At 55.9% G+C, this 25198-nt stretch overlaps 9 protein-coding genes across 9 annotated transcripts; 8 read left to right on the forward strand and 1 right to left on the reverse strand.

The window, feature by feature from the left end:
- The first annotated feature begins 164 nt into the window (after window positions 1-164).
- Window positions 165-2842, forward strand: DICSQDRAFT_90165 (kinase-like protein). Its single transcript, XM_007368401.1, has 9 exons — window positions 165-180; window positions 240-335; window positions 387-671; window positions 737-826; window positions 885-1163; window positions 1225-1347; window positions 1403-1473; window positions 1531-1565; window positions 1613-2842. Exons 2-9 carry the CDS (start codon window positions 246-248, stop codon window positions 2794-2796), a joined length of 2157 nt encoding a protein of 718 aa, XP_007368463.1. The 5' UTR covers window positions 165-180; window positions 240-245; the 3' UTR covers window positions 2797-2842.
- A 2044-nt stretch (window positions 2843-4886) lies between these two features.
- On the forward strand, window positions 4887-7273 carry DICSQDRAFT_66276 (acyl-CoA N-acyltransferase; the record flags this gene model as incomplete). Its single annotated transcript, XM_007368402.1, has 10 exons — window positions 4887-4965; window positions 5021-5408; window positions 5503-5752; window positions 5814-5903; window positions 5978-6053; window positions 6126-6190; window positions 6248-6341; window positions 6465-6579; window positions 6682-6899; window positions 6966-7273. The coding sequence occupies 10 exons, from the start codon at window positions 4887-4889 to the stop codon at window positions 7271-7273; spliced, it is 1683 nt and encodes a 560-aa protein (XP_007368464.1).
- Window positions 7274-7882: 609 nt separating this feature from the next.
- On the reverse strand, window positions 7883-8596 carry DICSQDRAFT_66195 (60S ribosomal protein L19; the record flags this gene model as incomplete). The annotated part of the gene is made up of 3 exons (XM_007368403.1): window positions 7883-7969; window positions 8026-8170; window positions 8241-8596. 3 exons carry the CDS (start codon window positions 8594-8596, stop codon window positions 7883-7885), a joined length of 588 nt encoding a protein of 195 aa, XP_007368465.1.
- Window positions 8597-10072: 1476 nt separating this feature from the next.
- On the forward strand, window positions 10073-12568 carry DICSQDRAFT_156595 (Pkinase-domain-containing protein). The gene is made up of 5 exons (XM_007368404.1): window positions 10073-10334; window positions 10397-11148; window positions 11206-11538; window positions 11594-11711; window positions 11766-12568. The coding sequence occupies exons 1-5, from the start codon at window positions 10265-10267 to the stop codon at window positions 12125-12127; spliced, it is 1635 nt and encodes a 544-aa protein (XP_007368466.1). The 5' UTR covers window positions 10073-10264; the 3' UTR covers window positions 12128-12568.
- A 212-nt stretch (window positions 12569-12780) lies between these two features.
- DICSQDRAFT_109682 (AAA-domain-containing protein) lies at window positions 12781-14801 on the forward strand. Its single transcript, XM_007368405.1, has 8 exons — window positions 12781-12820; window positions 12875-12986; window positions 13037-13202; window positions 13357-13686; window positions 13768-13998; window positions 14054-14185; window positions 14249-14535; window positions 14608-14801. The coding sequence occupies exons 1-8, from the start codon at window positions 12803-12805 to the stop codon at window positions 14622-14624; spliced, it is 1293 nt and encodes a 430-aa protein (XP_007368467.1). The 5' UTR covers window positions 12781-12802; the 3' UTR covers window positions 14625-14801.
- Window positions 14802-15376: 575 nt separating this feature from the next.
- On the forward strand, window positions 15377-16194 carry DICSQDRAFT_182330 (uncharacterized protein; the record flags this gene model as incomplete). Its single annotated transcript, XM_007368406.1, has 4 exons — window positions 15377-15701; window positions 15762-15883; window positions 15939-16056; window positions 16117-16194. The coding sequence occupies 3 exons, from the start codon at window positions 15377-15379 to the stop codon at window positions 16002-16004; spliced, it is 513 nt and encodes a 170-aa protein (XP_007368468.1). The 3' UTR covers window positions 16005-16056; window positions 16117-16194.
- A 634-nt stretch (window positions 16195-16828) lies between these two features.
- DICSQDRAFT_156597 (uncharacterized protein) lies at window positions 16829-17970 on the forward strand. The gene is made up of 3 exons (XM_007368407.1): window positions 16829-17155; window positions 17216-17314; window positions 17379-17970. The coding sequence occupies exons 1-3, from the start codon at window positions 16949-16951 to the stop codon at window positions 17508-17510; spliced, it is 438 nt and encodes a 145-aa protein (XP_007368469.1). The 5' UTR covers window positions 16829-16948; the 3' UTR covers window positions 17511-17970.
- An 8-nt stretch (window positions 17971-17978) lies between these two features.
- DICSQDRAFT_156598 (TIP120-domain-containing protein) lies at window positions 17979-22604 on the forward strand. Its single transcript, XM_007368408.1, has 16 exons — window positions 17979-18030; window positions 18084-18109; window positions 18166-18315; window positions 18370-18482; window positions 18534-18631; window positions 18688-19092; window positions 19146-19241; window positions 19296-19375; window positions 19432-20472; window positions 20529-20952; window positions 21010-21080; window positions 21133-21331; window positions 21387-21554; window positions 21609-21755; window positions 21805-22020; window positions 22075-22604. The coding sequence occupies exons 1-16, from the start codon at window positions 17992-17994 to the stop codon at window positions 22459-22461; spliced, it is 3660 nt and encodes a 1219-aa protein (XP_007368470.1). The 5' UTR covers window positions 17979-17991; the 3' UTR covers window positions 22462-22604.
- A 179-nt stretch (window positions 22605-22783) lies between these two features.
- On the forward strand, window positions 22784-25120 carry DICSQDRAFT_90184 (FAD-linked oxidoreductase). The gene is made up of 7 exons (XM_007368409.1): window positions 22784-23195; window positions 23247-23510; window positions 23561-23820; window positions 23878-23887; window positions 23954-24108; window positions 24168-24625; window positions 24686-25120. Exons 1-7 carry the CDS (start codon window positions 22809-22811, stop codon window positions 24895-24897), a joined length of 1746 nt encoding a protein of 581 aa, XP_007368471.1. The 5' UTR covers window positions 22784-22808; the 3' UTR covers window positions 24898-25120.
- The last annotated feature ends 78 nt before the right edge of the window (window positions 25121-25198 follow it).

Genomic DNA, 25198 nt, shown 5'->3' on the forward strand with positions numbered 1-25198 from the left:
AAAGTGGCTGTCACAGAATAGGTTGGCTTCGATATCACGATCTACACATGAGGCGAGCTTCGAAGTTGAAGTATATCCTCCGGCTGCCGCATGCATGACGTCCCTCTGATTCCAGTGTTGCTGTAGCACTTGGGCGATATCAAAGCGCTCGACTCCGGGTGGTTGGACGATGACGTAGAGGTCAGTATATGCGCTATTCTAGCGGACTCATGATTCTCAACTGAACGGTGCCCGCTCAGGAAGTGATGGTTGTATCAAAGAAGGACAGGAAAAGAAGGTCGCTGAGTGTCGTTGTTGAATCGTCAGGCGACCGTCCCCGCCGAAGTCCCTACAAGGTGCGTTTGGGCTTTGGGCGTTCTGGACATATTACTCATTCAAGCTGCTAGGTCAACCTGAAAAACGACCCAGGGTGCATCGATGCGAACCACTTCGAATACATCCAGAACCTCACCAAAGACGATGGGGAGGAATCTATTCTCGCACGCAAGTTCGACAACGGGGAAGTCTACACCGTGAAACTCGTTATGAAGTCTGGACATGGCGCTGCTCGTCTTGCAGTCCGCATTCGCAACGAGCAAAAAGCACTCAAGTTATTAACGAAGCTCGAAATTCCGTTCGTAATCAGGTTGTGGTGGAGCTTCGAAGATGAGAAGGCGATGTATCTAGTCACGGTGAGTGCTCTACGTCACGACAGAGGCGCATATACGGAGCTTATCAACGTTTCTGCATGTCGTAGGATCGAACGGATGGCAGAGAATTGCGAACGGTCATAGAACGCGAAGGGCCTTTGAGAGGCCATAGTGCAATCTTGTGTGCCGCTGAGCTAGTGAAGTATCCCAACCACTATACATCATTGTGGTTGTCTGATGAGACTGCTCTTATAGACCGCCGGTATCCTGGGGCTCCAAGAACGAGGCCTCGTTCACACCAACCTGAAGCCGGAAAGTGTTCTGATTGATGAAGACGGGCATGTCGTGATCTCGGACTTCGGGAGCGGGAGATTCCTCCGCGGCGACACTGCCACCTATCGCGCCGAGACACGATTACGGGCTCTCGAAGACGAAATGTTCCATGCGCCTGAACTAGTTCTGGGTTGGGACCATGACTATGGCGTTGACTGGTGGAGTTTCGGGCTCCTCTTGTTCTGGATTCTCACTCGATCGGTACGAGTTTTGTTTGGATGCATCTTGTTCGTCCTGATCGTCGGTGGGTCATCGTCCACAGCACCCTTTCGTTATTGAAGCGGACAATATGCACTCGGCCATCTTGCACAGCAAAATCCTCCACTCCAAGCTGATGGAAGATTACCCAGCTATGGACGATGGTGCATATCGCCTAGTTGCTAGGGTGCGTGCAACTGCACTTCTCCGATATCTTTTGACTTCAGCCAACGGGCACATAGTGTCTTCAAAGGAACCCAGCACTGCGGATTGACGGTGTGGGTGTGAAGATGCATGAGTACTTCCATGACATGTATGCCTCTTGCTTTTTCTACTATCGTACGACACTGATCCCCGCCGTGCGTATCAGCGATTGGACCAGCCTGACTACAAAGCGATTGCCAGGTCCACTCTTACTCCTTCTATGCGCATCGTCACTGACTCTCTCACAGCACCGTTCTCTTCCCTTGCAAAGGACACGTTCACGTTTGTTGCAATGGATCCGGAAAGGTCCTCTTTAGGACAGCCTACTGCAAACCGTATTTCCCAAGACTCTGGACAATTCTCCTTCAGCTGGCAGCGTACTCTTCCTTCCAGCAGCTCGCTCCAATCCACTTGGTCTCGGTCGGCTAGGCGGCGACGACAGAGCTTGCGTATTGGCGATGTGACTGTGATACCGGCTCCGCCCAGTGCACCTGCGGACCCTCTTCCTGACGTTCCTAAAAACACAACGGACAACACTCCTCGGACGGCACCGCCCCCGCTACCTGTGGAAGACGCTCCCGATGCTGATGTTTCTATCTTACCCAACCTTGACGATACTCCGTACATGGGTTCACCGACGCCTCTGGAATCCCGTGTAGGCAGACTGCGCAAATATGCGAGCTTAAACTTCGACGACCTGGACAGCCTTGCATCCACGGACTCGTCTATTCCTGCAGCTGAGTCGTCTAGGCAGCTTGGACGTTCTGAGTCGACCACCCCGCTTCGCAAGACGAAATCTATTCTAGGCATATCTCTCGAGTCCTTCCGGGATGTGGACGACAGCGCTAGCTCTGGATCTGGCCGTTGGACGAAGAAACTACGCAAGAGATCTCAGGCCGGTACTCCGATCCCAAAGGCACAAACGCCCGTTATTCCGCCAACTCCTGCTATACCACCTGCGGAGCTCCCGAGGGGCATCGAGAAGATCGGAAGTGGCATCGGGTACAATCACCGCGGACGTCGGCCTGCTCTAAACCTGGCTAGCCTCACGCCTCGGACCTGCCATGCAATCTTCTCTGGTCGTCGTTCTAGGAGCAAGCCGAAGCACGGCGAGTTCGGCTCGGAGAAGGACGGTGAGCGTAAGGGAGGACCAGCCGCAGGTCTAACGCCGTCAGCCCGAGGCGTTCACGAATTAGAACGAGAGCAAGGACAAGACGAGGACCTCGAGGAGGACCTGATGGACGAGGTTATGCGAGAGGTATACGGAGACGAGTGGAATGCAGGGGCGTCCCCGGATCCGGATACGAGTGGTGCAGGGATGCCTTGGGGCGATGTACTGGCGCCGAACACGTTTGCGGGGGACGCGTCTTTCGCTGGGGCGGACTCTACATTGAGGCTGGTTACTTCGCCCTCGACGCCGATGTTGCGCTGAGGCACGGGTTTGGCTGTGGTCGTATTGCACTTCTCTTCTTCACCAGGTGTATCTGTCATTGTTGTTGGTCGTGTTGCACATGTATGTCAGCACAGGAATGGTATCTTCAATCCGCAGACTGCGAAACCTCCACAACACGTTGTATTCGACGAGGGTGTCTGTTCGCGCAATTGAAACCACCAGCTTGACTCATCTTGGAGTTCTATGTACCGACAGTGGTTGCTTGGAAAGCTCGGTATCAATGGGCTGCCCACACTGCGCATGCTTCCGAAGCCTTCCTTCGTGTAACTTGTTCACAGATCGCGTCTATTTTCCGCACAACTCTATAGTGGAAGCCGTAAGTCTCGCACAGCAGGGGTCGAGCCTAGCCTTCGCGCAAAGGAGTAGCGGTCGTCTGATACTCCGTGCATCAGTCAAGTTCTGTGTCCATGCCGGTCTGCTTGGCAGGTCCCTCAGCAATGACCGTCCGCCGGTTCTCTTCTTGACGAGACTGGCGAGAACCTCCTCTCATTTGTGCAGGAGGTAGGCAACCAGAGTCCCACCACCTTCATCTCCGTTCACATTTGAGTTCGTCTTGGCAGCAGCAGGCTACTGGTACTTCATTCCACGGGCTTCGAGCTATTGACCACCTAGATCTTGCACCTTCTTTGAGCGCCAGCGCCGGACGACAAAGCTACGAAGTTGTCGGCGGTTTGAATCGTTAGATACGAGGCCGCGCTAGAGTAGCAGTTACGGATGTCCCCCTGCCTCCATATCAAATGTGCGTGCACGTGTCCAGATGGTACAAGGTATAGTTGCAGGACGGCACTCAACTTTGGTGTCATATTGTCCGGGATCGGTCAAGTCAGGAGGAGGTTAGAGGGTCGATAGTCTAGACAACCGGGTTGTAGAGTTCAATACAAAGAATAATGCCTTTCTGGCTCGTGTCCTTTTGACGATCCGACTGCATCCTTCATTCTCCACAGCACATGTGCCATTGTTCCTCGCGATTCCTGCCTGGACGCTTTGACGAATTGGGGATTGAGTCGAGCTTGTACATGGGCAGCTCGGAGACTCCGCGCTCCAGCGAACCGCATGACGCAGACCTTCCGATGAGTTTCATGAAGAGAAGTGCCTGAGGAGGGTACGCAAAACCCTTCCCGGTTTCCTGTGAGAGTCAGGCTAACCTTTGGTGGGTTCACGATGGGTGCAATGCCAGGTGATCCGTGCTCTATCAGTTGTCAACCTTATTGTCAAGTAGACAGTATTGTATTTACGGCCTACCATGAGGCTCGGCCTCGCAGGGCAATAAACGGGATCTAGAAGAAGAAGAACCTTATTGTCAGGACGTTTAGTACTGGTTGGGCTGATTTGAGCCAGCGTCTGGCGGGGGCAGGTAGCAGCCCGCACTATCGCCACCTCTATCTTACGACCGGAGGTCGAAGATCTTTCTGCAGCTCACACGAACTTGAGCGCGTCGGGTACCGGAGGTTCTAGGTAGGGAGTTCTCTGAGGCAGATGTCAATTAAATTGTGTGGTAGGCTGTCTGGAGCGGTGATACTGACGACCCACATTGTGGTTTCGGAAGTAGAGATTTCGCTCGAAGGAAGTTGCGCTGCTCGCTATACTGCTCATGATGAGTTGCATTGAACAGCAGGAAGGCTAGGAGCATGAAGTGCAAACCCATGGATGGGTGGCGTTTGTGTCGGAGTCGTCTCTAGCGGCAGCGTGACTACGCAGCAGCACAAAGCTGCAGCCGATAGTCTGCTACCAACCTAGAGTCAAATTCGAGTTGGAGCTGCTGCGCCGTAGCTCAGGTGTCTGAACTCGGAGTAGATAAAGCTCAAATATGTACGACCTTGGCTAGCGCTAGATTCAATGGTCCGGGGGTCCCGGTCGGACATGGCCTTGGTTCTTGCCACCAGCTCTGAGCTGAACGTCTGCTTCACTTATTCTCCGACCTGCGCGTGTCCAGCAATCGCGTGGACTTGCTGAGCGGCCAAACGTTAAGCCTCAAGTCCTCCTTCCCCCGCCGGCCTCGGCTGTCTTCTTGCATTAAGCGGCTCTTGAGCGTGTTCCACACAGAAGTCCTTCATCGACGGCACGGCCTCATGCCCAAGACATTAGCCGCGCCGGAGTCCCATGCAGGAGACAGAGATGTGTACATTGTGAACAGGAACGGCGTAGAACGTAAGTGCCACCCTCTGCATGTCCGAGCCCCCCGACCAAACGCGTGTGCGCACAGAACAGGTTCATATCCTGGATCGCCATGGCGCGGAGGTCTACGTCCATTACGTGGACAAAGACAAACGCCTCGATGAGTGGGTGGCGGAACGCGATGTCCGTCCTGCAGGAGGACATGAGGTGAACGACATGAGCAACGGCACAACACGCAAAAGAAAGAGAGACTCTGTAGATGGCGCAGGGTCTTCCAGTCTACGTAGCTCTCCCAGCCGCCCCCCGCGCGATCAGGATGCAGGCTCAGGGTCCGCGCAGCCTGAGGACGAGGACGCGAGCAAGGCGAACGCGAGCGTGATCACGGAGGAAGAGTATGACATCGAGCATCACAAGCAGATCACCGCAAAAAGGAACTTCGACAAAGTCATATTCGGACGGTGGCAGATCAAGACGTGGTGCGTATCCTACACTTCATTCTAGCCTGCGCGGCACGCCTGGCGTATCTGTCGTGGGTACGAGTGTGTCTGGGTTCGCGCTAATCCAGCACAGGTACTTCTCGCCATATCCTCTGACCGAGTCGGAGACCGAGGAGACAGGCACGCCGAGCTCGCATACACCCAGTGCAGTGGGCAGAATACCCGGGGTGTCTCGGTCTTCGATACGCTCGCATGGGCGAACGTCCGACCTTCTCGCGGGAGGACTGGGTCGCAGCCATGGCACTGGCCAGAACTCGACCCTGTGGGTCTGCGATCGATGCTTCAAGTACATGGCAGAAGGCCTGTCCTGGGAAGTGCACCTCGTGCGTGCACCACAGCTCGCCTATTACGTCTATCCAGGCTGACGGACGCCAGGTGTCTTAGAAAAAGTGTACGCGGAAAAGTCCGCCAGGGCGCAAAGTCTATCAGCGTGGGGCTCACATCATCTGGGAAGTCGATGGGGCAAAGGAGAAGGTACGCGGTTTCTTCTTGGCCCTGCACGGTGCTTGTATGCGGTATACGCTGACCTTGACGCCGACCCCTGTCAGCTCTACTGCCAGAACCTATCGCTGTTCGGCAAGTTCTTCATTGACATAAAGACCCTCTTTTTCGACTGCGACAACTGTGAGGCGGCGCTCAGTCGTTACGCACTTTAAGACACACTGACCGGGGCATGGGCTACGCCTTTTCGCGCAGTCCTCTTCTATATCCTCACAGATGCTGACTCTCAGAGGGACCATGTCCTTGGCTTCTTCTCGAAGGTAATATACGACGGCCGGGATCCCAAGTAAACTTTGCTGACACGTTGCGGCCCGCAGGAGAAAGTGTCGTATGACGACTACAATCTGGCCTGCATCGTCGTCCTGCCCCCTTATCAAAAGAAGGGCTACGGCATGCTTCTCATAGAATTCAGTGCGTGCGCAGTTAGGTCGCCTTGGTGGCGATGGCGTCGCCGGGTCTTCGCCATTGGAGCTGACATATTTGGCTTGCGTGCATTGTGTGCTGTGGTCATCTTCTCTCTTTTGATACCGCTAGGTTATGAGCTCTCCCGGAGGGCTGGGAAGATCGGGACTCCCGAGCGGCCGCTGTCGGATCTGGGGTTGCGCAGCTACCTCACGTACTGGGTGTCCACCCTCATCAGGTTCTTCCGGTGCGTGCAGCCCCTACCTGCAATTAGTCGCGTTTGCGCGCAGGACGTCATGCGCCTAACAAACATACTGGCTCCGTGCAACGTGCTTCGTGCGATTTGCAGGCGGCTGCTCTCGGTGCTACCACCGGATACGGCGCAGGTTGTGACGACCGGTCTGACAACGGACGTGGCGGACGCCTTCGCGCAATCTCCTTCCCGCGACACTGAGGACGGCTCGTCCGTCTCGAAGAAGAAGAGGAAGAGCACCAAGGGCTGGGACGGCGAGGAGCTCTCGGCGGCCGCCATTGCCGCCCGGACGGCGCACATGAACGACATGAACGGTCAGTGGCCCGTGTACGCCACTGCGCGCGTCCGTCAGAACGTGTGGTATTTACGTCCGCACACAGACCCGATGTGGACCACGCTCCGGAGCGTCGAGACGACCGCGAACGCGGACGGGAGCGCGACGACGCACGTCGTCGTCCGCTGCACGCTCGTGGACATCGCGCGCGCGACGAACCTCCGCGTCGAGGACGCCGCGTTCGCCCTGAACGAGTGCGGGCTCCTCGTGCGCCGCGTCCGGAGGGACGCTTCCGGGCTCGAGGGCGCAGAAGCAGGCGAGTCGCTGGCGATCACGCGGGAGATGGTCGAGGCGATCGCGAAGGAGCGCGACGTGAAGCGCATGTGTATGGACCTCGCGCACGTCCTGCTCTGACCTGCTGACCCGCGACCGATCTTCCGTCGCAGGGATCCGCGCCGATCATCTCCAGCAGCCTCTGGTCAAGCAGGAAGGGGCCTCGGAGGAGTTGTAGGCGTCTATGTACATTTATGTGAGGCGCGGTGCCGCATCCTCGGGAGATAGGGGCGCAACCCCGACTGGCTGTACAATGACTATGGACTGATTTTCTTAGGTTGTGTATACGTAGTAGTGCGAGTAGTGCGAAAATACGGAGCTTGTCATCTATTTTACCGTGTCCCTCAACACGGTGACGTACGGCGAAAGGCATGCACTATCCTCCCGTCAGAGCAATCGCCAACATATCAATGCGTCGTTCTCATTCATGAGGTGGTGTTATCTGGAACTAGGCTACCGGTCGTACCAGTCATACCGAGCGCAGTCACAGGAATGTTTGTATATCGTATACATTTACTTCCGGGTAAGACCTGGATCTGCTCCGTGCTGTGGAGATGACATCGGAAGACCATGTAATAACATGCGAGCATGGGCTTGGCGTACTGGCGTGGGGGGCATAGCATAGGGTACAGCGTATTGATACGTGAATGTGACGAGTGGGCGGATGGGAGAGAAGGGGATTTATCGGGTTTACTCCCGGACGGGGGCATCGTGCTCCACAGCAAGGATTGCCTGCCTCTTCTCCAACACACGCGCAGCACGACGCTCGCGAGCCGCCTGTAACAGGGTGCGATAAGGACATCAGACTAACGCGACTAAGATCGAGGACATACCTTGTTCTTGACACGGCGGGCCTCCATCTGGTCCGTGAGGACCTTGGTACGGGTCTTCTCGGCCTTGGCCTTGTGAATGTACTCCATAAGGACACGCTTGTTCTTGAAGACGTTACCCTTCGACTTCTGGTAGAGTGAGTGGTAGCTTTGTACCGACGAGCGTTTGCATAAGAGGGGCTGTCCTGCACGGAGAAAGAACGCCATCGCGGACTCACAGGTGCTTGTCGATCTTCCCAGCCTCTCTGTACTTCCTCAACAGCCGACGCAAGACCCGCTGCCTCCTCATCCACTGGACCTTCGTGGGGAAACGAGCGTCGGCGGTACCCTTCCTCTTACCGGGGCCGGTGTGGCGACCCTTGCGCTTCGCGGCAAGGAGGTCGCGGGTGCGGGCGCGGGAGTGGACGGTGGTGGGCTTGATGATAATGCGGCCGTCCTTGATGAGCTTCTTGACATGAGTGCGGGAGTTGGCGTTGCCGATCTCAGCCTGCTCGTTGGGGTCAAACCAGATTTTTCGCTTGCCGACGCCAGCGACGGATGCGGCGAGGCGCTTTTGGGACCGGAGGTTGACCATGGCGGCTGCGAGGACAGCACGATGAAGGGGGGTATGAGGATTTTGGAGGCGTTGCGGGCAGCGACGAGCTCACCTTGAGTCTTGAGGAGGGTCGATAGGGAGCGAATGGGGCTGTCGATGGCGGATGCCAGGGCGCGCTTACGTGAGACCAGCCACTCGGGATCTGCCAGAACTCTATCAGAGCAGCTGCACAGTACCGGGTGGATCGATTGCGACTGGCTTTTTTCGGAACTGCCACTTTCCGCTCGACTGGCGCGCGCTGTCCTACTCGATGGTATTACTACTTCAGTCTCCCGGCCGCGGACCATACCGTACGTTCGATCTATGGGCTGCCATCTCAATCTCATCTCATCTGGTCTGCGGGACGACGATGCAACGATTGGCTTTCATTAAGCTTCCTGTGCCGCGGTCGTCGTTGCCCTTGAAGATGCCTGTCGCGGATGAGCAGCAAGTTTGTGGCACGTCTGTGCCATGCCCGCTGCCGATGTTTCTCAAAGTCTCTGTACGCCTCTGTACGCCTTGCACCTGACAAGAGATCGAGTATCTGGCGTCTGTCTACAAAAGTGCGCCACCTCACCGGGACGTTGTAGTCTGGGCGCGATGGGTCTCGAAGGCTCCGAGGACATGCAGCCCGAGTTCCTCCGGTGCTGACTGGGACGTTCCACGCCGTCTGGTTCTGGTCGTCGCTATAGCGGGCAACACTGGTGACATTTGCAGGGACGAATCGCACGCAATTCGGGGATGGGAAGTGTGTGTATGGATGATGAATCGGAGACGGAGGCTGAGACGGACGAGCGCCTGGATGAGTTGCCGCGTCGGGAGGGTGCCAATCAGAGTGGCGCCTGGGAAAGATGGCATCCGGTGCTATAGCGAAAAGCCCGCTGGCGGTCCAGTCGTTATCTCGGCAGCACTAACGAGTGCCATCATAGGACGGGACGCTTCGCTGTATTGTGGCATGAGGGGCGAGTTTAGCTCGGGAGATGAAATAAGTCGCTTCTATCAGAATCGTGGCAGGAAGTAATCAGGTTGCTGCGATTCACAAGACGGGTCTGAGAGGGACGTTCGCAAGCATCACCTCGTGTGCGATGCGAAGGCGGGCAGGGCCGATGGACACGGCGAGGGCGTTGGTGTGGGCAAGACTGTCGTAAACGGGCGTCGGCTCGTCGCCGGCCGGCGGCATTGGCAGCTGGTATGTACATAGTGTGCCCGATGGCGGAGACCGCTGCAGGCTGCGTGCGGGGGCGAGCTCGGACGGACACCGGGACAGGGCAGATAGACGCCTGCGTGGCGAGTGCAGCAAGGAGCTTACATAATCGATGGATAAAACCGCAACGGGTGTGGTGTGGCGCAGGGGTTTTGCTCCGGTTCGTCTCCTGCAGCCCTCAGCTCAGCCTCCTCCTCCATCCTCCGCCCCATCCCAGCCCCCCCTCCGGGCACCGCGAGAGGGCCCGCCCGCTCCAGCCCGCACCAAACCCTCCTCTCTACCCAACACAACACCCCTACAACCTGGCCGCCGTCATGATATCTCTATAAACCCATAACTTTCCCCCCAATAACGCTCCATTCGCTCTCCTCTCCCCTGCACCCACTTTCTCTCTCATCGCCTTCAATCAGCGCCTCCCGCCCCTCACGATCACAATTCACGCCATCTCATCACCTCTACCTACCATGACCGACTCTAACGACACAACCCAGGCCGAGGGCGAAGGTCCCGAGGGCTCAGATAAACCGCCGCATGGTTAGTCATTCGTCTCCTCCACTCCACCTCGCCTTCTCTCGCTCACATGTTTTTGCTCATAGCTCAAAGAAACGGTAAACCGCGTTCTCGCCGTTCCTCCGGCCCTGCCGCAGCCCTCAGTGGCGTCTTTGACCCATCGCAACCTCACGTCCCCTTGCCCCCGCCAGACTCCAAAGCCTACGCCAAGCAGCCCGGCCACACTCGCAAGAGCCTGGAAGACATGCGCACCAAGCTCGACACGCTCAACATCAATGGAGGTCCTCACGGCAAGCACAATTCCTCCTCCACCGCCGGCTCCATCACGCCCTCCTCCAGCGAGTCGCCCTCGCCTTCAGAGTGTGAGAGCTGGAGCGTCCCGTCCACTCAGCCGCCCAGTCGGGCTCCCAGCATGTCTGCCGGTGTTTCAGGAGGCAAACTTGCCCTTCCTGTCAATCAGCCTTTGAAACCCGCATCCAAGAAGGAGCAACCTCCTCCCACGGCTCCGCGGATATTGCCGACTCTCTCCGCAGGTGACGAGAAGTCGAACAACAAGCGGCCGCCCTCTGTACATTCGGACACCGGCAGCCAGAAGTTCACTCTCAGAGACCTGCTCGGCACGCCCAAGCTCGTGAGGAGATCATCTGCGCGCTCGACGGCGAGCAGCAAGAAGTCCGACTCTGATCGGGGTGGGCGTTCTGAAGCTGGCGCGAGCACTATCAGCCTTCTCAAGAAGTACGGGGTCTGTGAGAAGGTGGCTATTGGCAAGGGCGCGACCTCGGTCGTCCGTCTCGCTCACAAGTGGGATCGTAGTGAGGAGAAGTTGTACGCTGTCAAGGTGTGTGTCCAAGTGCTTTCGAGGTTGGCTATGCAAGGCCTCATCCTTGCATCATAGGAGTTCAGGAAGCGGAGAAAGAACGAGACAGAGAAGGAGTACGTCAAGAAGCTCACGGCGGAATTCTGTATCTCCTCGACACTGCACCACGTCAATGTGGTTGAAACGGTCGATCTCGTCCAGGACGAGAACCAGCACTGGTGCGAGGTCATGGAGTTTTGCCCTGGCGGAGACCTCTACGCGGCGATCAAACGTGGCGGCATGTCACCCAGCGAGGTCGAGTGCTGCTTCAAGCAGATCTTGACCGGCGTTGCGTATCTTCATAGTCAAGGTGTTGCCCATCGTGATATCAAACCGGAGAACTTGTTCTTCGACATGCAGGGCCACCTCAAGGTACGTGGAGAAGTTTGGCTGATTCCGCAGCAGCTCAGCTCACCGGATCGGCAAGATTGGTGACTATGGCGCATCGACCGTCTATCGTCTTCCTTGGGAGCAGACGATCCACATGTCCACGGGGCTTTGCGGCAGTGAGCCTTACATTGCTCCCGAGCAATTTTTAGGCAAACGTAAGCAAATGCCCTTGCTTCACCCGCCCTGACTCCCTAATGTTTGGGAAATAGCCTATGATGCCCGCCTTGTGGATATCTGGGCGTGCGGAATCGTCTACTACTGCCTGCACTTCCAGGAGCTCCCGTGGACCGTGGCGCAACCGACGGATCAGCTTTTCGCTGCGTATGTCTCCGCCTGTAATACCCCATCGCAGTCGGCTTGTCCCCCGACCATCAACAACCTCTCTCCGCGGGCGTGCAGGCCGCTCATCCGCAAGATGCTCGAGCCAAACCCGAAGATGCGGTCGCTCATCGACGACATCATCAAGCATCCCTGGGTGCAGGGTATCGAGGTTTGCCATCTCGTCGACCGTCCCAAGCACGTCCACCAGAGTGCGACTCACTTGGCTAGGGAGCAAGTACACGTCTTGTGATCGCTATCCTGTCGCCATGGAGAGGTTGCATCTCCTGTAGGTGGTGTTGTGCCTCGTATCGCGTCATCACGCACGTATTGTGTGGCGCCACGACGGTCGTGCCGTTCCTGCGTCCTCTTCCTACTTCTGACTAAGGTCGTCTCTCCGTCTCGTCTCATGTCTCGTCTTTATTGTCTTCCTCGTAGTTCCAGCCACACGCACCTTGATGTAGAAGTAGTACCACGCTCCCTCGCGGATCGGCTAGTTAGTAGTGCAGATGCCACGCCGGGACTGTTTGCGCGCCCGATGTGGATTGCGAATGTTACTCACTTGCGTTCACTTTCCGACACGGACGTTGGCGGGTTCCCCCTTCCCTCTCGAGGACTGCGCATGACTGGAATTGTTGTAGTGATAGTGACGCCTGTACCGTAATGGTTCGCCTAATCCTACTGTTATCGTAAGACAAGGGGAACATGTCCTCTGCAGTCGAGGGCGATCGCCGATCGCCAGAAACGTGCTGGCCACAGGTGGAGTCGATTGTCGAGTATATACAAGGCGTTTGTTTGCGGCTGTTAGGCTGCAGCCTTTGATCCTAACAACGACAAGCAATACGGATCAGGCAACTGATGCGGTCACTGGCACAGTCGGTGGCTCGATTAAGGCTCTTCCCCGCTCAGATACCAACCGACTGCGACCATGTCTCATAACTTAGACGTGAGTTGTATGAGACGCTGTCAGATGAGCACGTTTGACTAACATGTTACGCAGAGGGCCATTGAGATCGTGCAGGGCGCGATAGAGGAAGACAAGAAGCAGAACTATGAAGAGGCCTACAAGCTCTACTCCAATGCCCTCGATTACTTCATGCTCGCGCTCAAATGTATGTTCAGCGATACCTCAGAAGACTTACATGTGCTCATGGACGCGTAGACGAGAAGAACGAGCGGTCGAAGAAGCTGATCAAGACCAAGTTCAACGAGTACCTCGCACGCGCGGAGACACTCAAGGAACACCTCCAGAGCAAGGAGGAGAAGCGTGCGAAGAAGCTCGTAGGCGTCAGCGGGGCAAACGGCGGGACTGGCGGAGGAGGCAAGGGGTGAGTCCGTCCTGCTGAGCTCGCGCCCCTCCTCGTCCGTGTGCCGCTGAGCTCACCCAGCCACTCGCCTTCCTGTCGTTCAACCTTCCCCCTCTCCCTCTCCCCCTTCCCCCACCCGTCCCTGTCCCCTTATTCCTGTCTGCGCACTACACAGCAAAGAAGACGACGACACGGACCCGGAGGTTAAGAAGCTGCGCGCGGGGCTCGCGAGCGCGATCGTGAGCGAGAAGCCGAACGTAAAGTGGGAGGACGTCGCGGGGCTGGAGGCGGCGAAGGAGGCGCTGAAGGAGGCGGTGATCCTGCCGATCAAGTTCCCTCATCTGTTCACGGGGAAGCGGACGCCATGGAGGGGGATCCTGCTGTACGGCCCGCCGGGAACGGGCAAGTCGTACCTCGCGAAAGCGGTCGCGACGGAGGCGAACGGGACGTTCTTCAGCGTCAGCTCGAGCGACTTGGTGAGCAAGTGGCAGGGAGACTCGGAGCGGTGAGTGCTGTCTTGTTACGTCGGGCCATGCTGGCGCATGTCCGGGATGCTGACCTTCTTTGTCTGTGTTCTCACGTGCAGACTCGTGAAGCAACTGTTCGAGATGGCTCGTGAGAATAAGCCTGCGATTATATTCATAGACGAGGTGGATTCGCTAGCCGGGACGAGAAACGAATCTGAGTCGGAAGGATCGCGACGAATCAAGACTGAGTTCCTAGTTCAGATGAACGGTGTTGGTCACGATGACACTGGCGTCTTAGTTCTCGGCGCGACAAATATCCCATGGCAGCTGGATAACGCGATAAAGCGACGGTGAGGATTGTGCGCTGCTGAACTGTCTCACTGAGCTGATAGTGATGTTGGACAGGTTCCAAAAGAGGATATACATTCCCCTACCGGGCCCAGAGGCCAGACGGCGAATGTTCGAGCTGCATGTGGGCGATACACCTTGTGAACTGACTCCCAAGGACTACCGTCTTCTCGCGGACAAGACGGACGGGTATGCAAATTAATTGATCTAGACCTCCGCCTACTCATGCGCTAATGGTGTGCGCCATTTCAGCTATTCGGGTTCGGACATTGCTATCGTTGTGCAAGATGCTCTCATGCAGCCGGTGCGGAAGGTCCTCACCGCGACACATTTCAAGTGGCTCCCAGATGTGAAGAAATGGACACCATGTTCACCCGGAGATCCGGAAGCTCAGGAGAAGTCATGGACGGACATAGAGAGCGACGAGCTGCAAGAACCTCCCTTGCGTGTAGCAGACTTCCTGAAGTCTGTCGATAATGTTCGGCCGACTGTCACGGCAGAGGATTTGAAGAAGCACGATCAATGGACGCTTGAGTCTGGTAAGCCAGGCGACGTCGCCTTTCGTCATCACCACCCTCGTACCTCAGGCACCGACTGATGCGCTTTCGCAGGGAATGAGGGGTCATGAGGAACCATTGTACTATACTATGCTGTACTATTGCGCGTAACCATCTTCTGGTTCTGGAACGGAATCCCTTTCAAGTGCACGGTACGTTGGAGGAGCAGGAGCATTCATTGGTTTTCGAGAAGGTAAAGTATCGCCGATGTGCCTGCTTCCGGACAGGCACATCTTAGACATCCGTACGCCCTACCTGCGCTCAATGGCGATTCTTGAGCGCGATGATGGGCAGCAACCGGCCCCGCGCAAACGACGCGCTCTGCATGAGGCTCGGTCAAACATGCTGCCTATCATGACATGATGCCTTGGACGTGAGCGTGGGCATGGGCAAGGGCCGGGCGCGATTCTAGACAACCTCCGGTGAGTCGCTAGCGTCTGACTATTGCAGGCGCGTCTCATCTTCCATCCTGGAATCATTTGGATGGATGACGCAGGAGATAGCGCGATGCCGGCCGTAAGTGTATAGAGCGATGCCTAATGCTATTGGATATTTTTGCGAGTTGGCCTGGCTTCCCCCTGGCTTCCTAGCATTCTCCCGCTCCGACCTGTCGAAGTGGCGAATCTAAGATGTCCGTGTTTCGGCTCGCAAAGCATAGCGGCACAGCGGCTATATCCATTAGATACGGTAGGTCGAGATATTCTGCACTGTGTATCTTGCGGGTATAAAAGCCACATTGAAGACGATGCTTGGACCACAGATCCTCAGCAGAGATTAATCAACCCGACCTCCTACCTACTCCCCCCAATACCTCACAATCGTCATGAAGCTGTTCATTACCGCTATTGCCCCCCTCTTCGCTACGCTCGCCTCTGCAGCCGTCTTGCCGAAGCGTGAGGCAACTGTGTGGCAGAGTCCCTTCTCCGGTACTATCGATGCGCCCGTTGCCAACGATGTCATCGTCCCCGGTGTCGACTTCGCCTTCGAGTATGCTCTCTCGAATTGGTGCGAGTCGGCGTACACGCCCTTCACCGTCTATCTCACCGGGGGGCCTGCGCCTCCTTCGTTCGAGAACGTGAACGCGAATGGTACGCTCGCTGAGGGCAGCTTCATGCTTGACCTTGGCAAGTACTCGGTGTCCAATTTCGGTATGTTGCAACAACCTAGATCGTCGTCATTCGGCTACTTATGACCGTCAACGGTCCCAGGCCTGCCCTCGCAGGGCACTCCACCACCCTCGACCCTGAATCTTCCGGTTGAAGTGGTCAGCGCAGTCACCAACGACACACAGCTTTACCTCACCGTCCTGCAGGAGTTCGACGGATGCCCTGTGCGTACCGACTTACCTCATGGTGGCTGTGGACGCTCATATCGGACACGTTTAGGGAGGTATTTCCGTGGAGTACAGCCTAACGTCCATCCCGGTGACGCTTAGAACGACTGCGGTGTGACTGTATCTAAGCTTTACAGTTACGGTCAGACGCCCTGTCTGACTTTGATACGGTATGCTGTTATGATTCTTCATGTTCGTCGTCCCTATGTTGATCAGTGCGCGTTGTCCAGCGTTCATCTGTGTTATGACTGATGTACAGAAGACGATCAGGTATTGTGTGTCTGCGGCCTATCTCTAAAGACATGAACAAGATGCAATTGTTAGCAGCGCTTGTCTGTATAGGGAAGTCCTGAAAATAGAAGGTTATGTTCCGTTCAGTTGTCCGGGTGGTTCCATTCACGGGTCGTGCAGCTGTCGCGATGGTCGCATCCACAATCCAAATGCATGCCACAATCGAATTGTCGCGTGTCGTGAGTCAATCTTCTTACATAGCGGCTTTGCCCCGCCGTGCCTCCCCAGTGACGCTCGGATGCTGTGGCAAAGCAGCAGCAGCAGCAGCAGCAAAGGTCGGCAGTGCTCGCATCGGGACCCGCCGTTTCCGTGCTGCTGCGGTGGAGTAGTAGTAAGCACACATTACGCTGATTCGTGGTGCGCCATGCTAATTTCGAGATAGAGCCGCCTCCACTCTTTTTCGCTGCTTGGGCACTGGAGGCGACACAGGCCAGGGAACGAGCACAGATGGCGGTGCTTGTAAGATGCAACGTGGAAGCTGGGCCGGCGCCTGTCAAGGCTTGATGACAAGGAAGGACAAAAAAGTGACGCCGCGAAGTCAGTTTGACAACAATGGCCCGTACACACGGCTCGCCCCTTCCATTAGACGCCGACCCTGTGCGATATAAAAGCGGCCGGGTATAGTGTCCTTTCCCGCTCCCCCCACCAATCAATCACCTCGTCTCGCGCTTCTCAACGCGCTCCTTCGACCGGTGGATATCAACGCACGTCCTAGACGCCTAATCTAAAGACTTGTCATCTCGCACGCTGACATCAGACCAAAATCAAAATATGCCACGCGCTGCTACGTACGGACGCATTTGGAGTGAACGCAGGGGCTCTTCCTCTACGGTCACTAGCGACGAGGATGACCGTCCTATCCCCGAGAGCGACAGTTTCTCCAGCGACCTCTCGGAGCTAGAGTCTGAATCTGAGTACAACCCTGATACTGAGGATGAGGACCTTGTCAAGAACAAGCCCAGAGAGCATAAGTTCAAGGTGGGTGGGACTAGCCACGCCGTGGTTACCGTTGTCGCGGTTGCTCACATCTTCTTGCAGCTTCATGAGAATGTTTGGGTGAAGCCCAGAGGATGCTTCGAGTGGTTCCGAGGCAGTGTAAAGAAGATCCGAGAGCCCCATTCATCCAGAGGCACAAAGGTATGTTCGAGAACTGGACCGAAGTACGCCATAGACAGTATCAGTATCTGACCAGCAAGCATAGAAACGCGGGACACTATATCTGGTTGTATTCCGCCGCCACCATACTAACATGCGCGACATCTTCTCTTCGACCGAGGGGACGATCAAGCCAGACACGCCCCGTGTGCGTGCTCTCGTGCGAATGGCCTCTTGATGGATACGCCTCGTCTTGGGTCCGGAATCCTGCTATGTCCCGTTTTGGGTGCTTTCTTCGGGTGCCGGTATTTAGTCGACGTTCTACGATACGATATACATATACCATTCAATCACATACCCAGACTGTATCGATACAGCTATACGTACTATGCTACGATCATGAATAAGGACGCATCTCCGGACTAGTTGTACGAGTTCAGGGCTGTCTTCGAGTAATGTAGAGCGCAAAATTGTATATGCATTTGCCATTTGCTCATGCAGACTTATTGATCCTCTGGAGCTGAATCGGCGAGGCTCGGTGCGCCATGATGCGCCCGGACTGTGCGGGCGAATGTCTGGCTGGACCCTCGGACGAGCACGCGCCGAAGCCATGTAGAAAAGGCGCCCATATGTGCTCATTAGAGTTGGCGCCACATTCCTCGCCACTTTGTCTTCCCCTTCATCCCTTTGCATACCCCTCCCCCTCATTGTCTGCAAACATGACGAAGTCGTATATAATGAACGGTCTGGTGGAGAAGGTATGTGTACTATGAGATGCGCGACGCACGAGCTCACGCGCGTGATGTATTAGATGCAATCCCCAGACCAGGACTTCCGGTAAGGAACCTGAGACATGGACGCGTATGTGCGGTTGCTGACGCGAATCGCGATAGCTATATGGGTCTGAACGACTTGTTGTTGGAGATCAAGCAGGATCCAAACAGCTTTCTCGGCGATGAGACGACTGAGAACAAGGTCTTGCGACAAGTTCTCTCCCTGGTCGAGGACAAGATCTCGGAAGTTAAGAACCAAGCCGTCAAGTGGCATGTCCCGTACTTCACTTCACAGGATGCAGGGATCTTACACTGCTTATATAGCTTGGGTCAGCTCATCAAGATCATCCGGGAATCCCAGATGGAGTTCGTCGTTGACAAGCTGATTGATTTCTCCGCGGGGAAGGACGAGGAGCTACGAGATATCTCTGGTCTTGGTACGTGATCTCCCGTCTGATCTCCGGTACAGCACTTACTAGGATGCATAGCCTTGAAGACTATTACGTCAGAGCTTCCACCAGAGGGCAAGATCGCGGCGAAGGCGTGCGAGAAGCTGACTCCCAAGCTCCTCGGCCAGGTGGCGAATGTACGTTCATCCTTCCCGTCCAATCAGCATACACTCAGATCCATGACATTCCCCAGTCTGACACCCCACCTGAGACCTTAATTGAGACTCTTGCTATCTTGTCCATCTTGATCACTCGTTTCCCCGCATACCTCTCTAATGTGGAGCCGCCGCCCGTAATTGTGCTTACGCCAGTCCTGAACCACTCTCGTCCGGCCGTAAGGAAACGTGCGATCACTACTTTGGCACAGTTTCTGCCGCATGCGCAGCCGCAGGAGTTCTCTACGCTCCTTTCCTCTATCATCATACCTGGACTTGCCCCGTCCGCCAATGTCGAGAAGCAGAGGACAGTCGTGCAACTAGTGGCAGCCATTGCGCGTCATTCACCACATCAGATTGCACCGACACTGAGTGATATCATCCCTAACATCCTCAAGGACTCACAGAGAGACGATGAGGAGCTTCGGGAGAGTTCCCTGCAGGTAAATACGATGGACCATCGCTTTTGATTGACACACTGATCCATTCGTCGAAGGCCCTCGAGGCGGTCGTATTGAGGTGCCCGAGTGAGGTCACACCTTACTTGAAGTCTGTTATTCAGGTCGGCAACCAGTATATCAAATATGATCCAGTAAGCTGTCTAGTTATCTCCAAATTGTGGCAAGACTGATGCAGCTGCGTTCAGAATTATGCAGGCGATCTCGACGATGAAGATGAAGAGATGCCCGACGAGGACGACGAGGACGATGAAGACCTCGGCGACGAGTAAGTCGTCCTATGCTGTTCGACTTCGGGAGCGAAATCGCTTACTTGGAGGTCAGATACTCGGACGATGAGGATACCTCGTATAAAATTCGTCGTTCAGCAACAAAGCTACTTGCTGCCGTTGTGGCGACGCGGCCAGAGCTCCTAACAATGTTGTATAAGGAAGTCTCTCCCGTACTCATCTCACGATTCGGAGACCGCGAAGAGACCGTGCGACTAGAAGTTTGGTCAACATATGGTGTTCTTCTCAACCAAACGAGCGTTTATGGTGGTTCACCACAAAACAATGCGGAGTACACAGTAGGCGGCAAGCGAAAACGCGAAGAGGGCATGGAGGTCGAGGAAAGTCCGTACAACCTACTGCAATCACAGGTTCCTTCGTTGTCGAAGGCTCTTCTTGGTCAGATCAAGTCGTCGAAGACCCCTCCTGCTACTTTGGAAGCTGGTTTCTCACTGCTCTATAAACTCTTGACCGTTCTCCCCGGCTGTCTAGCGAGCCAATCTGCGCAGATTATCTCGACTGCTAAGGCCGTCCTTTCTTCCTCGTCTCGGGCAAGCTCCGCCAGTCTGCAGGTCACCACCATGTCATTCCTCACTTTGTTCTTTTCGAAGCACGCCCCTCCTGTATATGCTGGCCAGCTCGACTCTATCACCCCGTTGCTCCTCCAGGCTCTCGGCGAGAAGCACCCTCGAATCGCGACAGAGGCCTTCCGTATCTTCTCCGCTCTCCTCATCGCAATGCACCCTGTGAAGGGTGGGGCGTGGGTCGACCGTGTGTATGACGAAGCGGTGAAGCGACTGAGCAACCATGACACGGACGCGGACGTCCGCGCAGGGGCTGAAGAGGTTATCGGAGACCTTTGGGTTTCGGCGACGGACGTGCTGAAAACAAAGAACAGGAAGGAGTGGGAGTACATCTGCAGGACGTCTGGACGCACGGACGGCGCGGTCAGGGTTGTGACCAAGGTCGCGACGAAAGTCGAGATTGGAGATGATTGGGTCAACGGAGGCGTCGAGTGGGTCACGGTCTTGCTCAAGAAGAGCGGGAGGAGCGGCAAGATCGACGTGTTCAACTGTTTGGGCTCTCTTCTCAAGAAGTACGACATTTGACTTGCGTGTATCAGTGCTATCGATGTGCTGATAATTCACACAGGTACAACACTATCCCACCCGACCTGCCTATCAACCTTATTCCACCTCTCAAGCCCTACCTGAACGCGAGCGACATTTCGCTGCTTGGAGCTGCGCTGGACATCCTTGCTCTCCTGCTCGAGCTTGCTCCCAAAGCGACGTTCCCAGAAGTCGAACGCGAGGTTCTGTCAGACGTGTACGGCATCGCGTACTCCCCGCTCCTGTCTGGCGCCCCCTTCGAGTCCTTGCTCGGCTTCTGGGGGGCACTCGTGGAGGCGGACATGCAGATCGCGACACATGTAATACCGAACTTGGTGGCGGCGGTCGAGAGGGCACCCAAGGCTGAGGCGTCCCTTACCAATGTGGCCAAGTGTGTGGGACAGGTCGTAATTTCGCAACGTGCTGTGGCGGCTGGAACGATCGCTGAGTTCGCAAGGCACTTGAAGGTAGGCACTTTACGCTGCAGCTTGAGAGCGATTGCCAATCGATGACGTCGGCTGTAGCCCACATCCAAGGCGAAGACGTCCCAGGTCGTCCTCAGCTTACTCGTTGTAGGCGAAGTTGGTCGCTTGATGTAAGTACAGACGGTCTGGTGCCCTAGATAGCTTACCGAGAGGGTCCTTCAGCGACATGTCCCCGCAGCAAGAGATCTTCAATCAAGCGATAGAGAGATTCGCGGCAGAGCAAGAGGAGGTCCGCACCGCTGCCGCCTTCGCCGCTGGTAACATCGCCGTGGGCAATCTGCACCACTTCTTGCCGCTCATCGTCAAGATGGTCGAGCATGATCAGGAGAAGCGACTGCTGTCCTTGCACGCGATCAAGGAGGTCAGTCAGAAAGGATCACGTCGATCGTATTCCTTGGCTGACGTCATATCTGCAGATCGTCACTCACTGCTCGCATGGCCAACTCGAGACTGTCGCCGAGCAGCTCTGGACGCCGTTGTTCGAGAACTCGGAGAACACGGAGGAGACGACTCGCAATGTCGCCGCGGCGTGTCTGGGCAAGCTCACGACTACGCAGCCTGCACGCTTCCTTCCGCAACTCCATGTAGGTTGAGTGGGGCAGCAAATCACCTACATTGTGTCTAATTATTATTTTTAGGAACGCATCAAAGACCCCAACCCTGCAACAAGGGCCACAGTGCTTTCCGCGATTCGCTACACTTTCGCGGAGGCGCAGCCATCGTTTGACGAGCTTCTTGGCAGCGTCATCTTGGACTTCTTGTCCCTGCTTTCCGACGCAGATCTGGTCAGCTCCCTATTTCCGCAGGTTGATCGGCGTACTCACTTGAAGGCAGACTGTAAGACGCCTCGCGCTTTCCGCGCTCAATTCTGCTGCTCGCTCAAGACCGCATCTCATCCGCGATCACTTGTCGACGTTGCTGCCGAGCCTGTACAAAGAGACTGTTGTCAACCCGGATCTCATCCGAACCGTGCAAATGGGGCCTTGGACGCACAAGGTCGACGACGGTCTCGAGGCCCGCAAGACGGCTTACGAGACGCTATACACACTTGTGAGTTCCGAGCTTAGGGATTGTCCCCGTGCCGACACTGACGATCTGCTATAGCTGGATACGTGCCTGATGAAACTGGACCTACACGACTTCCTCGGCCATGTCGCTACCGGTCTTGCGGACGACTCGGACGAAGTGAAGGTCATCTGCCACATGATGCTGTTCCGTCTCGCACAGGTCGCGCCTACGGCCGTTGCCCAGCGCTTGGACGACCTGACGCCGCCGCTGGAGAAGAGCATGAAGGGACCTGCGGTGACGAAGGATACGGTCAAGCAGGACTTGGAGCGTACTGCAGAGCTCCAGCGCAGTACCCTGCGTGCTGTCGCGGCGCTCAGCAAGATCAGCCAGTCGGGCGCAAGCCCGAAGTTTGACGCGTTCGTCGCTGCGACGTCAAAGTCTCCTGAATGGGGCCACGAGTTCCGCGAGCTCGTCGGTGCATGATCGCAAGCGGGAAGGAAAGAATGGAATGAATAGTTTTGTATGTGATCATGAAGCGAATACCTGTCATACCACCCATGTTGTATGTTCGTAGACAATGGCTTTCTAATGCTGTACGCCGTGCTATTCACAAATTCTGTTCAATGCCATGCAGTGTCGGAACATGAGGCCTGAGGAGCGCGCGTCGGGGAATGCGGGCCATTGAGCGCGCTCCGAGCCCAGAGGCCCTGGCTGAGATCCGTCCGTTGTCCGTGCGCGACGTCGATCGCCCGACATGAACATTAACCGCAAGGCCCACCGTACGATGTGGCGCACCCGTCTCTGTCTCTGTCCGCTTCCTTCCGACTCTCATGTCTTTGGCGCGAGTCACTCCTAGGCTACTCAGGTGTCCCAGACTAGCGGCCCGACCACCATGGCGGGCATTTGCTACTTCCTCTCCGAAGACAAAGTTCACCAATGCTAGAGGACTAGCGGTAGCTGGGCTCTCTGCCACCACATTCCTAGGCCTGACACTCTCTACCTCAGCAATATACGCGGATGCTCAGGAGCAGATTCCCATAAAAGGTGTTCTGCAAACCGCGCCGTTGTCCGAGCTCGTGAGGACGTATCTTGTGTACTCGCTCTGCTCTATCCCCCTCCTGGTGGATTGGTCGCCTACCATACTCTCCATTCTTCTTGCAATCCCTGGAGTGAAGCAGATCACTGAGGGCATTGTACGCGTGACGTTCTTCGACCAGGTATGTCTGTGGCCGCGTTCATTGCGTCGTTCGACTGACACCTTCGGGCAGTTCGTAGGTGGCGACGAGGCGGAGGACGTTATACCCGTACTCGAGCGTTTGCGTCGAGAGAACAAAGGGGCGATCTTTGTCTACAGCGTCGAGGTTGATGAGGCGAATGCGTCTGGCCCTGGCAAACTGTCCTCGTCGGAGACAATGTCTGCGCACAAGCAGATCGTCGCCGAGAACCTCCATTGCATTGACGTCGCAGCGGACTTTGAGGACATGCATTATCTGGGAAGGAAGGGGAAGGGCACTTGGGTTGCCATCAAGCTGGTGAGCGACTCTTGCGTACTGCCGTTGTCTTTAGCTGACATGTGAGTTAGAGCGCCATGGTACCAGACGCTGAGTCGCTGCGTAGGCTCTCCAAATATCTGGTCGACACTCGCCCGCGAACCAATCCCCGAATCGCCTTTCCCGGATGCCCCGTACCTTCCGATCTCGATATTCTATCCTCTGACGTACCTACTGCAGTTCTCACGGAGGCCGATGTCGCTGCACTTCGCGAGCTCCGCGAAGACCTTGTCGCCATTGGTGAACGCGCCCGTGCGCGCGGTATCCGTATTATGGTCGATGCTGAGCACAGGTACGTTCACAACGGCTCACATGCCTTCGTTCTCGATCGCTGAAATGGCACACCTAGCTGGTATCAGGTATGTCTATCGTTGAGGCAGGTGCCTGGAGTTCTGGCATAGACCCTCACCTTATTCTGGTGGTAGCCTGCCATCGACGCGTTCGCCCTCGACATGATGCGTATATTCAACAAGCTCCCCACACCGCAGAGCTCGTGGTTCGGTCTGCGGAAGCCTGCACAACTGGCGCCTGACATGTTCCAGCCGTTGATCTTCAACACTTTCCAGGGATACCTCCGGCGGTAAGTTGCAAGGCTAACTTTGCGGCGAAGTAAGGGTCTGACTCAATGTTGACATGCAGAACGCCGGAATACCTTGCCCGGAGCATTGCAATGGCACGGACAGAAGGCTATGCGCTTGGCGTGAAGCTTGTGCGCGGAGCGTATCACCCACATGAGATTGAGATTCACAAAGCCGCAACGAACTCTCGGGCCGAGGCGACCACTCCATCCGGCGGCCACGATCTCTCGATATCCCCCGACAACATGCCGCCTGTCTGGCTGTACAAAGACGAGACAGATTCGTGCTACGACTCGTCCGTGCGGTTGCTTATCTCGCTCCTTCGTCAAGACGTAGAGGCTTGCGCGAAGGGTGCCCCGGGGCCTACCATTGGGGCTTTGTTCGGTACACACAATTGGGACAGCGCGAACCTGGTCATTGACGAGCTTGTCAAACAAGGACTAGCCACCAGAGACGCCTCTGGCGTGGTGGAGATCAGTGAGGCCGCTATGGAGCGCGTTGCGGTCGCGCAGCTATACGGTGAGTCTCACCGTCGACTACTGGACATGGGGTTGAAACTGATGGTTCCTTCTCCGATAGGCATGGCGGATGGGCTCACGGACCACCTGGTGGACCGTACTCGCAGCGCGTCTCCGTTCGTGCTGAAGTATCTGCCGTATGGCAAGCTCTCTGAGGTGATGCCTTACCTCAGTCGACGCGCGATCGAGAATAAGTCTGTCTTGGGCAACGGGGGAGCCGCTGTTGAGCGGAAACGGGCTGCATCTGCTATCATGGCTAGACTGTTCGGGTGATTGGAGGGGACTCCGACACCGGGACTGAGCATTCATGGTTGTGACGGGAATTTGGGGGGTAATCGTGAGCGAACACCGAACATTGAGTTGTAGCGAGTAATTCTATGTTAGAGCTAACTACTTGGCAAGCACTTTAGACTTAGACATGGGGCGTCTTCACAACATCAACAACCAACCTGTTGTCCAAGTCATTGCGTTGAAATGCAGTTGAGCTCCCAACCACTGATGTCCAGATCATATGATGATAATACACGTCGAAGGGTGCAGGCTCCATTCGCCCTTGGCGCTTGTCAGTGTCGAA

This window comes from Dichomitus squalens (genome assembly GCF_000275845.1).
Source record: "Dichomitus squalens LYAD-421 SS1 unplaced genomic scaffold DICSQscaffold_35, whole genome shotgun sequence".
Lineage (NCBI taxonomy): Eukaryota > Fungi > Basidiomycota > Agaricomycetes > Polyporales > Polyporaceae > Dichomitus > Dichomitus squalens.